Source organism: Lathamus discolor, chromosome 3 (assembly GCF_037157495.1).
Source record: "Lathamus discolor isolate bLatDis1 chromosome 3, bLatDis1.hap1, whole genome shotgun sequence".
In the NCBI taxonomy this organism is placed as follows: domain Eukaryota; kingdom Metazoa; phylum Chordata; class Aves; order Psittaciformes; family Psittacidae; genus Lathamus; species Lathamus discolor.
In genome coordinates, this window is record NC_088886.1 from 118408462 (window position 1) to 118421228 (window position 12767).

The 12767-nt window shown below is 41.2% G+C and overlaps 1 protein-coding gene across 3 annotated transcripts in view; it reads left to right on the forward strand.

Annotated features, from left to right (window-relative positions):
• The first annotated feature begins 3785 nt into the window (after window positions 1-3785).
• The window catches only part of TMEM163 (transmembrane protein 163), a 100976-nt gene continuing 91994 nt past the window's right edge, over window positions 3786-12767 (forward strand). The window contains exons 1-2 of one of the 3 annotated variants that reach the window (XM_065671327.1): window positions 3786-4330; window positions 9496-9615. In XM_065671327.1, coding sequence (XP_065527399.1) covers window positions 4174-4330; window positions 9496-9615 — 277 coding nt within the window. In that variant the 5' untranslated portion in view covers window positions 3786-4173. The remainder of the gene's footprint in view (window positions 4331-9495; window positions 9616-12767) is intronic. The other 2 variants (XM_065671328.1, XM_065671329.1) reach the window with 2 other exon arrangements.

The window sequence follows — 12767 nt, forward strand, 5'->3', positions numbered from 1 at the left end:
AATGACAAATGAACATCTAATGCCAACATATCCAAACTTGCTTACAATACAATACAATATAATACAATACAATAGTTAGGGTTGGAAAGGACCTCAAGATTATCTAGTTCCAACCCCCCTGCCATAGGCAGGGACACCTCACACTAAACCATCCCACCCAATGAAAATGGATTTATTTCTATTCCACATAAACTGAAGAGGAACAACCAATGTTCTACTTTCATACAGTGACCACTCCCTCACTGATGGACCAGGACCTGTTTTGCCACTCTCGCCCACTGGCTCTACTTTGCAACATACTACTCTTTGCCATTCCATGATGGTGAATAAACAGGAATAACCTTTAAGTGAAACAAAGGGACTGTAACTTAGGAAAGTAGCCCAACCTACTGCCCAGATATTGCTTATTACCTCAGGAAAAGGTCTACCTTGGAAAAGAATAAAATTACGGACCTAATCGAATTTTCATCAAATGTAATTGAAGTTCTTTCTCTGACATTGCTGACAGTTAGGGTGGCCTGGAGGAAGAATCTCAAATCTGATTAATATTTTTCATTCATTCAATAGAAGGAAGAAGGAAGAGCACAAAAAAAAAAAAAAAAAAAAGAGAAAAGAACCACCACAAATAACCACAGCTAAACGATACCACAGAAAAAATACAGGTGAAGAAAACCAAGATAAGTTCTCTTTGTTGTTGCTGGTTGCTGTGGTGCAAACAACCTCCATCCTTTCTGGAATCACCTCTCTCTGGAAGCCAAAATATTATGGAAATTACAGGCAGTTCCAACCAAGAACAAAATTTTGCATGTGTGTATTAATTCTGCAGCAGCCAGAATACTGGATGGCATCAGTCTATTTAGGTTGAATGCAGAGTTGTGGCTCCTTCCTTTTTTTTTTTTTTTAAATGCATTTCAGATTGTCATTCATATCTAACAAAGAGGATTTTGAGGGGCCAAGAAATAGAATCATACAGTAACATAGCTATTAGGATCAGGCCTTTTTCTTTCCATTGACTTTGCCTGCAGGCTTCCTACACAAGAAGTCCAACAGAGCTGGAAAACAGGATCCATGTCTTTAAAACCCTAGTCCTGTATCTTTATCCAAAGTAATATACTTTGAGTTAAAGACATGTCATGAGAAATAAGAGGTGATGCTGGAAAGCAGCTTCCAGCTGCTATGATATGGCAGTCTTTCTGCTTTTAGTAGCTAGCTTATACGAATAATGGTCGGGTCTGAAAGGCCCTTCATTGTGGATCTGCTTAATGTTTTGAATTTGTATTTGCTAAATGGAGAGTATATTCCTTCTCACATGAGGCCATGTTTGAAAGCACTGAAGAGTCATTTAAAGAAACTATAATACTCTTTGCAAGCCTCATATTCTTTGCTATAGACTGAACACTATAGCATTTATACAAATAGACACAGCTGCAGCCTCTGCCAGACAGAGTTTTATGTAAGAATAGCAATTGAGAACAACCAAAAGAAAGAAAAAGGAACATACTAAAGTTTAAAACTTGTGGTTTGCAGTTCCTAGTTGCTGTTTTCTTTCAAATAATTTGCAAACCTACCCCTTTCACCTCCTTTTAAAGAAAGGAATTAGGGATCTCCAGGCACTTTACTCTTGGGTTGATTTCTGAGTTTTAAGAATACACAATAGTGTAGAGAGACTTACAGAAAGGAGGTAGTGTTCATTAAGAGTCACTAGTCAATTTTTCAATTATGCAAGGAATAAGAAAGTTCCTTCTGGAATGGACTGGGTACAGACTTATTTCCCTAGAAGAAGAAAGAATTTGCAATAATTGCATTCAGGAGCATTCTGCCTATTGCAGCAGTTTTGAGGGACTGTTCATGGCTTGTACTGGATGCACTCTGCATCCTAAACTGATTCACCAAAGGTTACTGTACCCCTGCCTGGTCTTGAAAAGTGATTTGGCCCCAGTCCCTTGTCTCTGACCAGGTTACAGAACTGGTTCTACTTATTTAAGGGTTTTCACTTCACAGACACATTTTATGTCATAGACATGGCAATCTATTACTTATGGCAAGCAACGAAGAGTATTTGCTACTTTTTACTTGTCTCTCACATGCATACACACACAGATCTTCTCTCATATCTTGCAGGTTCAAGTTCACAAGAGCTTAATAAACAGCCCATAAAGAAAATAACCATATCTGTTTTATGGAGTTACTAGTTTCCAACCCCTCCTAACTCAGCCCAAACCCCAAAACCCCAAGTGAATTCTCAAAAGAACTCACTTGTGTTAGTTTATGCACATAAGAACCTCTTTTGACATTAACATCAAATAGGCATGTTGGAATTTACTATCCATTTCATGAGGGAAAAAGAAAATACTTTTGGTGTTGCTTGTACTCATACTAATGCCAATCCAACCAGAAGAGCAAGAGCTCTGGGATCATTCAGCAGGGTAAGCTAGCTAAGGGTGAAGATGAAATTTAGGCGAGAGGCATGAAGACTTCAAAACCATTTCATATAGTATGTATGGCAGACTATACTCAAAGAAATCACTGGATTAGGTAAAGAGAAAATACGAATCCCTCAGGCCACAACAGCATCTCCATTCCACAGGGCTGCCAGAATGCAAATCAGTTTCTAAACTGATATTTTATGTCACTTATGTCAACATTTACTTATATTTAATTTTTCAAATAGTTAATGCCTTAAAATACAGCTAAAAGATTTTGAAGATTAGCATACAACATTAAGAAGCATAAATTAACATTTTGGTAGTAATGTTTCACTAATCATTCCCAAATAGGCATTACTAAAATACTGAAAAACTTTTAAGGCTGACATCAGCAAGATTCTGACAGTTTATATACTGGCATAAATATTAATTTCCTCCTGGCACACCCATACTCCCTAGATTTGCCAATTTCTCAAAAGAGAAATAGAACACGATCTTCATATAAGTTAAATGGGGATCATATCCATACATATCAGCTGAGGAGCTGGGCTACAAAATCTAATCGTCTTCTGTAATTTTCCTAGATTCAAGTCAGAATAAAATTTATTTGCACGCTAGTAAACAAGCAAATGGGAGACTGTGCTAGCACAGAAAATGCTTTCGTTTATTTGCACCTCTCTAGTCATTAGAAATCAGTGTAGAAGAAGAAAGCAGCTCTAGCACAGATCTATCTACAAAATTACTCATTTTTTTTTTCACATTTCTGTTCTCCTAACATTTTAATTGTTTCCTTGCTCTCTTCTGCAGCCCTAGGAGCAGCAGGTGAGCGAATCAAGAATAGCCCTGAACACCAGCAAGTCTCCAGCTCTAATCCTACGCTTCAGCTTGAGATGGCTGTATGTTGTAGGCCATTTTTAAAGGTAAACCCAACTGTCAGCATAACAAAAGGTCAGTGCTGGGGATTCTGAGGTGCATATGTGTGGCAGTTCAGCTCTGATCCTGAAAAGGGGCTACAGTGAATGGAGAACAAGCAAATCCCACAGCCCAGGGGAGCGCTGGGTCTTTACCTGTGAGCGGGGAGGTGAGGCTGACAGGGCCTTGTCCCACAGTGCCAGCACCCACAGCCCTTAGGAGCAGCGTTTACTTCTCACTCTGCTGCGCTGGGGCTCCATGTTTAGACAGTCACTGGACATCTCTTCCCCCTGAGGTACTTGGTGCGGGGAGGAGGGAGAGGAAGAAGCCAAAGCTCGCCATGGCGAACGAAGGCCTCCTGCTCCCTCGACCTACCCCGGCACGTACCTTAAAGCCCAAGGTCCTGCCGCGCCTTTGGCAGGTGACTGCGGGCTCTCGAGGGCGAGAAGCCCCTGAGAGCGCTTCGCCAGAGCCCTTCCCGCCCCCTCTCCCGCCCCACCGTTTCCTCGCACGCCGCCCCACACGGAGACAAACTGCCACCCGGCCCCCGCCCCACTGCGGAGCCGGCCGCCGCTCCCTGGGGCGGGGAGGGGACGGGCAGTACGGGGAGGCGGCACCGCTCTCCCACCTGCCCTCCCTCCGCCGCCGCCGAGGTTAGTGATGAGGCGGCTGGCGGGGAGCAGCCGGAGGAGTTTGTTTGCTGCCTGTCCTCGTCTCCCTGATGCTCTGAGGCGGAGCCTCCTCCTCTCCCCGGGCTCGCACCCGGGCTGGATGCTCCGCTCGCTCCCCGCTTCGCTGCCACAGTCGCCAGCCGCTTCCAGCCGCCCCGCAAAACATGGAGCCGTCCGCTGCGCCTCTAGACACCACTCCGGACCCCGCCATCGTGCAGCCCCCCGGGGTCAGCCCGCCAGTGCCCCCCAGGGAGCAGCACCAGCAGGAACAGCTGCGGATCGGGGACAGCGGGCAGTTTAGTGAGGGGCTAGAGGACAGAGGTGAGCACCTGCCTTCCTGCACGCTGCCCTCCGTGGCGTTACCTCCCCTCCCACCCGAGACGCCCAACACCCGACAGCTTTTCCTTCAGCCCTCTCCGCAGAACCCTGGCGCCTCGCTCCCCTAGAGGCGTACCCTCCTCCCCGTTCCCCCCCAGCAGCCGGTTTTGCCCCCTCTTCCTCAGCCCTGGCAGCTGCACACCGGCTCCTGCCCTCCTAACTGCTCCAGCTAGCCGCTCTGCGCTCGCAGCCCCCCGCCGTGCTCCTCAGCGCCCCGGTCTCCTCCAGACTCCCTTGCTGTTCCCCTCGACCCCAGCAGCCCCCTCCTCCCGCATCGTGAGGGCCTGCAGGCTCCGCTCTTGCCCTGACCTGCCGCCGGCTCAGCATCCCCCCGGCCGCCTCTCCCTCAGCCCGCAACGGGCGCTCGCTTAACATCCTCTCCCTCGCCGCCCTCGAAGCTTTCCCCCTTTTTAGCTCTGGTGAGAGAGAAGCCACCCCACGGTAGCTTTACAGTATTTTTATAAACTCTATTCGTGGCTGCTCCCACCTCGCCCGAAAACTTGGCTGCCTGGCGGGGAGCGGGTGCCGGCGGTGGCACATGGCGCCGCTCTCGCCCCACCTGCGATAGGAGAGCCTGGGCCGAGGGCGCAGGCAGCGGCGGGGGCCCGGGGAACGCCGGTGGGGGGGCAGGTAGTGCCCGCCAGCGTCAGGCGGTGCCGGAGGTCTGCTCGCCGCTGAGGTTACTTGCCCGCTGGGCTCGTGGCAGCCAGCTGCCGAGCTGGGGCATAACGGGGTGTTTCTGTGGTGGCCGCCGCAGCCAGGCTGGGTAGCAAAGTAAGGGTGCTTACCTTACTGCTTGTCTTCCTTCCGCTACAGTGTAATGCACTTCCACATAACTCATGGTTTTTTTGTTGTTTTTTTTTTTGTTTTATTTATTATTTGCCCAAATATCTGGCGAGGAATGGAAAGCTGCCCGCTTCCAAGCCGTGATACTCTTTAATGTGAAGCACACCTATTTCGGATATTTGTTAATAGCATGTGAGGTACTCACCTGCTGCCCATAAAGACAGCTGCCATTTTAACCCTCCCCATTGCCTTGTCCTCCACAACGCCTCCAGGCTTCTTTTCCATATAATTTGTCTCCATTTTTTTTTCACATACAGGCTTTGCTTAATCTCTCTGTTGCCTTTTATTTCTTTTTTTGTTTGCTTTCAGCATTCCTGAGTCTCTTGTGTTCTTGGTTTTCATCCCATCCTACATAATCTCTGTATTTCTTTTTCTTTCTGTGGTTTTCCAAATGCTTGTGCCTGCTCACAGATCTTAGACATTAAGTAGAGAAGTAAATGGGAAGAGCAGTCACTGTCTTCCCTGATAGCTTTCAGTCATGCCTGGGCTGGGGACAGCCCTTTCTCTGGGGGTAGCCTTGTTGTCACTGCTAATGGCAGAGGACAGACATTGTGACTGAGGGCAGTTCGAGTCTTCAATTCTGTTTAAATAATGGGAATCGGGAATTTCGATTATGGTTTAAACATGAGAGTTTGACTACAGAAATTTATAATTTGTGCTCAGTATAACAGAGCTAAAGATGAAAGCTAGCCCATGAGGTATTAAGGGTAATTCCAAAAGGAGACTGTGTCTGTCATACCTAACCTTATATCTCTTTCTAGGAGGGAATTGACACTAAAGCTGCTGACTTTATTTCCTTCTCTAACTTCGTGGTATTTCTATGGCCCTTGGAGTAGCTTTCTTTTAGCCTTTCCTATAGTCACCGATTCCACCTACCAGGATAATTCCCAGTCATTGTAAGGGAAAATCTGGTATGCTTTTTTGCAGGTTTTCCCTGTTGAAATTATTACAGTCTGTCCTTTTAGATTGTACTTTTCCTTATGATCCTTTCCAATGAATCATAGCAGATTCAATTATAGAGCTGATACTTCCGTGTTTGCTGAAAATAAAAACTAACCCTAAATTTTGGACCAAGATGTTTGCTCTTTAAGAGTCAGATTCAAAACCAGTGATAATTTTGTGAATGGGGTCCTTAAATTAACATCTTAGGTGAACAGTTTTTCTGTTAGCCTTATCCTTTCACAAATTATAACTTGACATTTTAAAATGATCCCTTAGTTAAATAGAAAAGTACTTCTGGTAAGTCAGCATATGGTAAAGAATATCCTAGAATCACTTCACAAATATGCCAAGCTTGTGTTCTGCAACTGTTAGGCAGGTTTTTTCTCCCTTCTGATTTTTTTATGGAAAGAAAATCTGTTAATATGTGGAGGTATTGAAAGATAAAGTAAAAATCCAGTGGCTTTAACCAGCTCATCATCTTTTCTTTACCTTAAGGATATCTATGTGTTAAATAAATTAATGGCAATAAAATTTCTCATTTGTTAGTTTCAGGGTGGAAAAATTTTATCAGTAAATACTACCTTTTTATTTTTGTAGCAACACAGGTCATACTGACAGATTATCTTTCAGTCTCCTGTGGGTGCTTAGAACTTGATTTCTTATGGTCAGTGGAAAAAATATGGAGGTTTACTTTGTGAATTGTGTTGTTGTGTGTAAATTAATGAGCTGTTGTTGCTTCTAAATAATTTTCATGCTATGGGCTTGGTAGTCATGTTAATGAGTTTGTGTTTTTGTGTGCCGTCCCCTAGGACACTCGTAAGAATAATATGGTCTTTCTCAGGGGTGAAACTTGGAATTACAGAAAAATTATTTGAATTATTCTAGGAAGGAAGGGATCACATCTCTGACAGCTAGAATATGCCAGCCATTTTGGGAGAGAAACACACATATCAGAAGTGGTTCAGTTTTATAAGGATTGCGGTCTGTGTCATACTGGACACGTGCTTGACATGTGAATAGTAATCAGCAGTGCTTCGCTAGCTGTGGGACTTATTATTCATTTCCCAATTTAATTAGGATATTATTTGATTTATAAGTGTCAACTGTGTATGTTGGACTTCCAAGATAATAGTGAGCTGTAGTCATGAATTACAGGATTTCTTTAAAGAAAGAAACAGGTGAGGATATCTGTCATTCTGATGTGTGTTTATTTGAGATTTGAAATACTGGGAACCAAAATTGGCTAAGAATACCTATTTCGTTTTACATTCCAACAAGATTTCAACTGTAATTTAAAATCCTTGATTTGGGGAGGGGGCAAGAGGGGTGAGGACACAAAATGTAAGATGTGTATTCTCTATGCTTATATGAGTAGAAGTATCTCCTATATTTCAAGATGTATTGTTAATTTCCTTATATCAGACAGCAATTAAACTTTGCGTCATTATGTGTAGTAGCAGAATTTAGGCCAGATATTGGGTAGAGAGAAAAAAAATATTCACACAAATGAAAGCGGGCTATGGGAGAAATAGCTGTGCAGTAGTATCAGTGAAAGACTCAAACCTTTCAGAATTGTCATCTGGTAGTTTTCATGCATTAAATAGGCAGAGAACGCACATAATAAGAAACGGACATTACTTCAGTATAGGGCCTAGTGCATGCAAGTTTGCAAATTCTTTTTCCATTCTTAAGGAGGGGAGTATGTAGTGCAAAAGTGAGGTAATACTTTAATTTTTCTAAAAACACAGTATAAGCGTGAAACTCCCACAGAAGTTTTCTGATCAGTCATAAAGAAACTTTCTCTGCTTTATTGTATTTGAGGTGAAAAAAGCATCAAGAATCTTTCCAAGTCAGTGTGAATCCCACCAATTATCCTAGGATCAAAATCTGTGGCAGAATAAAATCCAGTGGTTTGAATTGTTACCACCCCTGGATGCCTGCCCCTCTGCTGACACATTGCTGTCCCTGAGGCAGGGATGTCCAATTCCCTTCTGTATTGATTCCAAAACCATTGCACTTTTCAGCCAGTATATTGCAGTCAGTTGAAATTAATATCTATGAATATTAATGACCTTGGTTAAACATGTTGTAGGTTCAGAATTATACCAATAACTAGATCAGGTGTCCCTTCCTGAAAGTGGCAACAGCCCTCAGAGAGAAAACTGGGGAAGGTAAGGATGGTAACAGCTTCAGCTGTGTTTTAATCTGCTTCTGAGTCTGCCGGAGACCCTGTTCTCAACCCTTTGTGTGAGACCTTATACCAGCTGCTGAAAGGTTCTATTAAACCAGTGCCCTAGTTCTATGCATTCAGTGCAGACAAGTGCCTCTGAAAAGTGACCATCCTCTAAGAGGGATCACCCATGTTTTCTGAAGTAGTTCATTAAGAAAGTTAAAAGCCACCTTAAGTTAAAAGGTGTTCTCTTCAGTTAAGCAGATTTGAGCTGGAACTTGCTGATGAAAAAGAATGTATGTTTTAAATTAGATGAATATGTTAAGCACAAAAGAATCTGCATAGGATATATAGAGATCAACTGTAGTAAATTCTGGACGCATTTTAAAAGTGGCTTAAGACCTAGACTGAGGGGATGAAAACCAAACAGTGTTGTATTTTCTTTATTTTTAACCTGAATTCTTCTCTGTGGTTTAAGATGAGTGGACAAAAGACTTCCACAAATTGAAGGCATCAAAAATGAGAGAAAGCCATCCCATTCACTTGTGTTCAACAGATTGTAATAAGGGCAGAATTCGTTCTTCAGTTAGTTTTAGATGAGGATGTATTCCTACCTCACATGAAGGACGTTATGCTTCAAGAGGTTTTTTTTTGGCTGCGATAGCTTTGATTCTAAAGTATGCCCCTTTATACTTTGATGCTCAATATCTGCGGTATATTCCTTTAATTGGTAGGTTATTTTGCAGAGACTAGTGACCACAAGTTTTCCTTTTGTTAACTGTGTTCAGGATCCTGAAGTCCTGAAATGCATTTTGATCTGACTGTAGGACTGAGCCCTTTCTTGTGTAGATGTACAGATGGAAAAGTAAGCTGCGTGAATTTCTGTAACTGCCCTACAATTGTAGACTCTTTTCAAGTTGCTGATGTGTGGGTCTTCCTGTGTGAAATCAAAACACCTTGTGTGTGCTCTCCTTGCTTACTTGAATGTTTCTGGTAGTTTCATTCATTAATCTTCATAATGTGAGCAGAATTTGATTCTGTATTGATTTTATATGTAATATAAATATGTGATCTAGGTCTGAACTAACACAGCTGTGTTTTTAAAAGGAGCAATGTATTGTTCATACCCTCTTTGCTTATTGCTTATCAGGTTTACTAGAAAGCAGTACAAGGCTAAAACCTCATGAAGCTCAAAGCTACAGAAAGAAGGCATTGTGGGTTTCCTGGGTCTCCATTATTGTCACACTGGCTCTTGCAGTGGCTGCTTTCAGTGAGTATTGGGAATATTTTAAATATTCACACCTCTTCCTTTTTGTTTTTCTTTTGAGCTCTCAAAATTTCTCTTTGTGGAAGCTTTCTCATGTTTTTTCTTCACAACTGCTAAGGAGGTTTCTCTCTAGACTGCCTGTGCCTGTATGGTGCTTATAAATTAATAAAACTGTTATTTTTTTCTGCGGAGAGTAGGGTTGTTGAAGGTCGGAGAAAGAAACAGGAGATGTCTATTCCTGCTAGTATTTATGCATGTGGAACTGTTCATTTTAGAGTAGTGTAAAAAAATCATTCTACAGTGGATTGCTTTTAACCAAAGAGGTCAAATGTGACAAACTTCACTCTACCTGGGATTTGTAGTTGGAAAGCTATAATAAAGAATAGTGCATTGTAAGGGAGAAATATATAATTTAGCTGTATTGCATTGACAGATACCCTAATATAATGCTACTCTGGAGGAAAAATACCAGTTTCTTTTTAAGCCAGTGTTTGTCTTTAAGTTTCAAGACACTTACCTACTTTACCTTTACACAAAGAATTTGGGAAAAAACCCCAACCAAAAACCAACCAAAAAACCAAACAAACCCCAAACCTAAAACCAAACCACTTTTATATGGGAAAAATTACATATTTTTTATTTCAAAACAGGAAAAAATGCTGCACTGTGTAAATAAAGATATATTTCAGTTTCATACAAATTTGTAAAATACAGGCTTTCTATTTTGGTCAATTAAGTAACACTGTGTTACTGTAAGGACAAAAAGAAATGTGAAATCTGAAACAAAATCTTTGCAATGGCACATTTTTGGTTTAAAAGAATTAAACCCAGAAGTGACTGGATTTATGTCTTTAAATAACATGAAAGCTCTGTCTAGAAGACATCTGAGATGTTTCAAAACCTCATTTTTCAGCTTGATAAAGGCAGACTTACATAATTTTCTTTTTTTTTTGAAGCTGCAGCAGCATGTGTTTTATTATTCTAATCTGCAGTATATGACCTGCTGCTGGAAGTTGGTGTCAGCTCCCAGGAGACATTATTAGAATTTGACCAAATGGTCTCTGAAAACTAAATATATATTGCTCAGAGCAATTTATATATAAAGACAGGTACAATAACTTGATTCAAAAAGAGGAAAAAAGAGAAGGAACACTTAAAAGAAGAATCTAACACTGTAAAGAATTTGAATGTTAATGAGAAAGCTGGATGTCTTAAGTTTCCATTTTGATCTGCTTCATGAAAATAAAATAGTCTGCTACTGAAGCAATATAAAAGTAAATAATGTGTTACAAAATAACTTTATTACCTATTATAATTTTAGGGAATATTGAGAAATGGCAAGGCATATGTATAACATAGATAACTAAAACACTCCATTTTTGTAAAAAGAGTCTTTTAAAAGGTTTTGTAAGGTTAGGCTATCTGAAAACTTCTATTTTCTGTTTTCCTTATTTGTGGCACTGTGGTAGCGTTTAGAAACCCTGCCAAAACCCCCTGCTGATAAGGTAGTCCCTGCCTAGATACACTGTGACTGCATACTCAACTGGAGAGCATAGGTATTGAACTGCTGAAGTAACCTGTTAGTAGTAGACAATTACATGTTTTTGTAATATATCTTGTGGTTTGAAGAAGCTAAATTTATGAAGAATAAAAGAGGAATCAGCACATAGATACATATTAAATCTGTATGGAATCTCTTAATGGACAGTTGACAGTTAACTTGCATGCCACAAAAGTATTGCCAGGGCTTTTGATATACTAAGTATTAAAACTTTTTAATCTTTGAGGAAAATGCAGTGATTCTTCTAGAACCACTTTACTCCCCCATGCAATTTCAGCAGTTCTGCTCAGTTTATTGTCTTACATTGGCTGTTCTTTTCCTTTGTGCTGTACTCTTAGCAGTTTCCTCTAGCCAATCTATGAACTGGGAGTCATACCAGGTGACAAGATTTAACTGTATGTTTGGTAAAAATGACTAGTTGTCACTTTGGGGTGTTTGACGCTGCCAGTTCTTTGCAAACACCTGCTATTTAAAGAATCCTGTTTCAGTTTTACCTCTTGTCTGTAATGGTAAAGTGTTAGCAATACAGCCCTGCTGTGCTAATTGTTAAGCTGCTCTGGCTGTGTTCTCATTACTCTTTGAGATTCCCCTATAACTCTTCCTGTAAAATTCTGTTTTAGCCTGTTACAATACTTCCTTGCAAGTGTATCCTATGGTGCTGCTTTTGCAGGAGCACGTGATACAGTAAAGATACTAGGCTAGGAAACTGGCATTACTTCATAACTGTAGTTGAAGAAATGGAGGACATGGAAAGTAAGAAAAATACTAAGGGGAGTGACACCTGTGGTATGGTCTCTGTGGATAATGGGGAAGTGATTCATAACCCTCCTTTTCTAACCAAGTGTTTGTAACTAGTGTTTGTTTATTATGATCTGCCCAGTTCCTTGAGTGATGCAGCTTGAGCACCATCCTTCCTTTCAGTCTAGGTGCTGCCAATGCTGTATTTTTCCATCATTGGAGTAAATTTGAAGGGTTTACCTTGACTGGTATGAGATGTTTTCTTTTGGTGGGATTATAAGGATGCGCCAGCTGAACTCTTACGTTCTTTCACTTGGTAATTTTGAGAGAGATGGAAAAATCTTATGTTGATCTAAATATATAAAGCTTATCTTATTAGATAATGAGCTATGGCACATGAGGTGTGAGATCCATTGATCTGAACTCTATGTCTTAGACTTATTATTAAACCCCCCTGTGTATAGTGTATTATAAAGCTGTGTAAATCCAAATTATGGTAATACCCATACACATGTCATATATTAGTTCTGTAACAGGTGCATGGTATGTATTCTGTTTGGGTTGTTTTGTGGTCTGAAATACTGGAACACAGAAAATGAAATGCTGCTGAATGCATGCATCAAAAGATGTTTGGTCCCTTGGTTTGGAAAGCTAAACTAGGCTAGGCTGGATATGGAGGACTGGCTGCTTAAGGGAAAATGAAATTGTTAGCTTTCATTCACTAATATTGAGAAGCAGGACTTACACAGATCATAAAGTCAGGTTTTTCTTTTAGCTGAAAGAACAGATCTTAATTTTACAGAAATGCTGTAATTGTAAAAGACTGTTTGGGAGTTTCAGCTGCTGTCTTCAAATA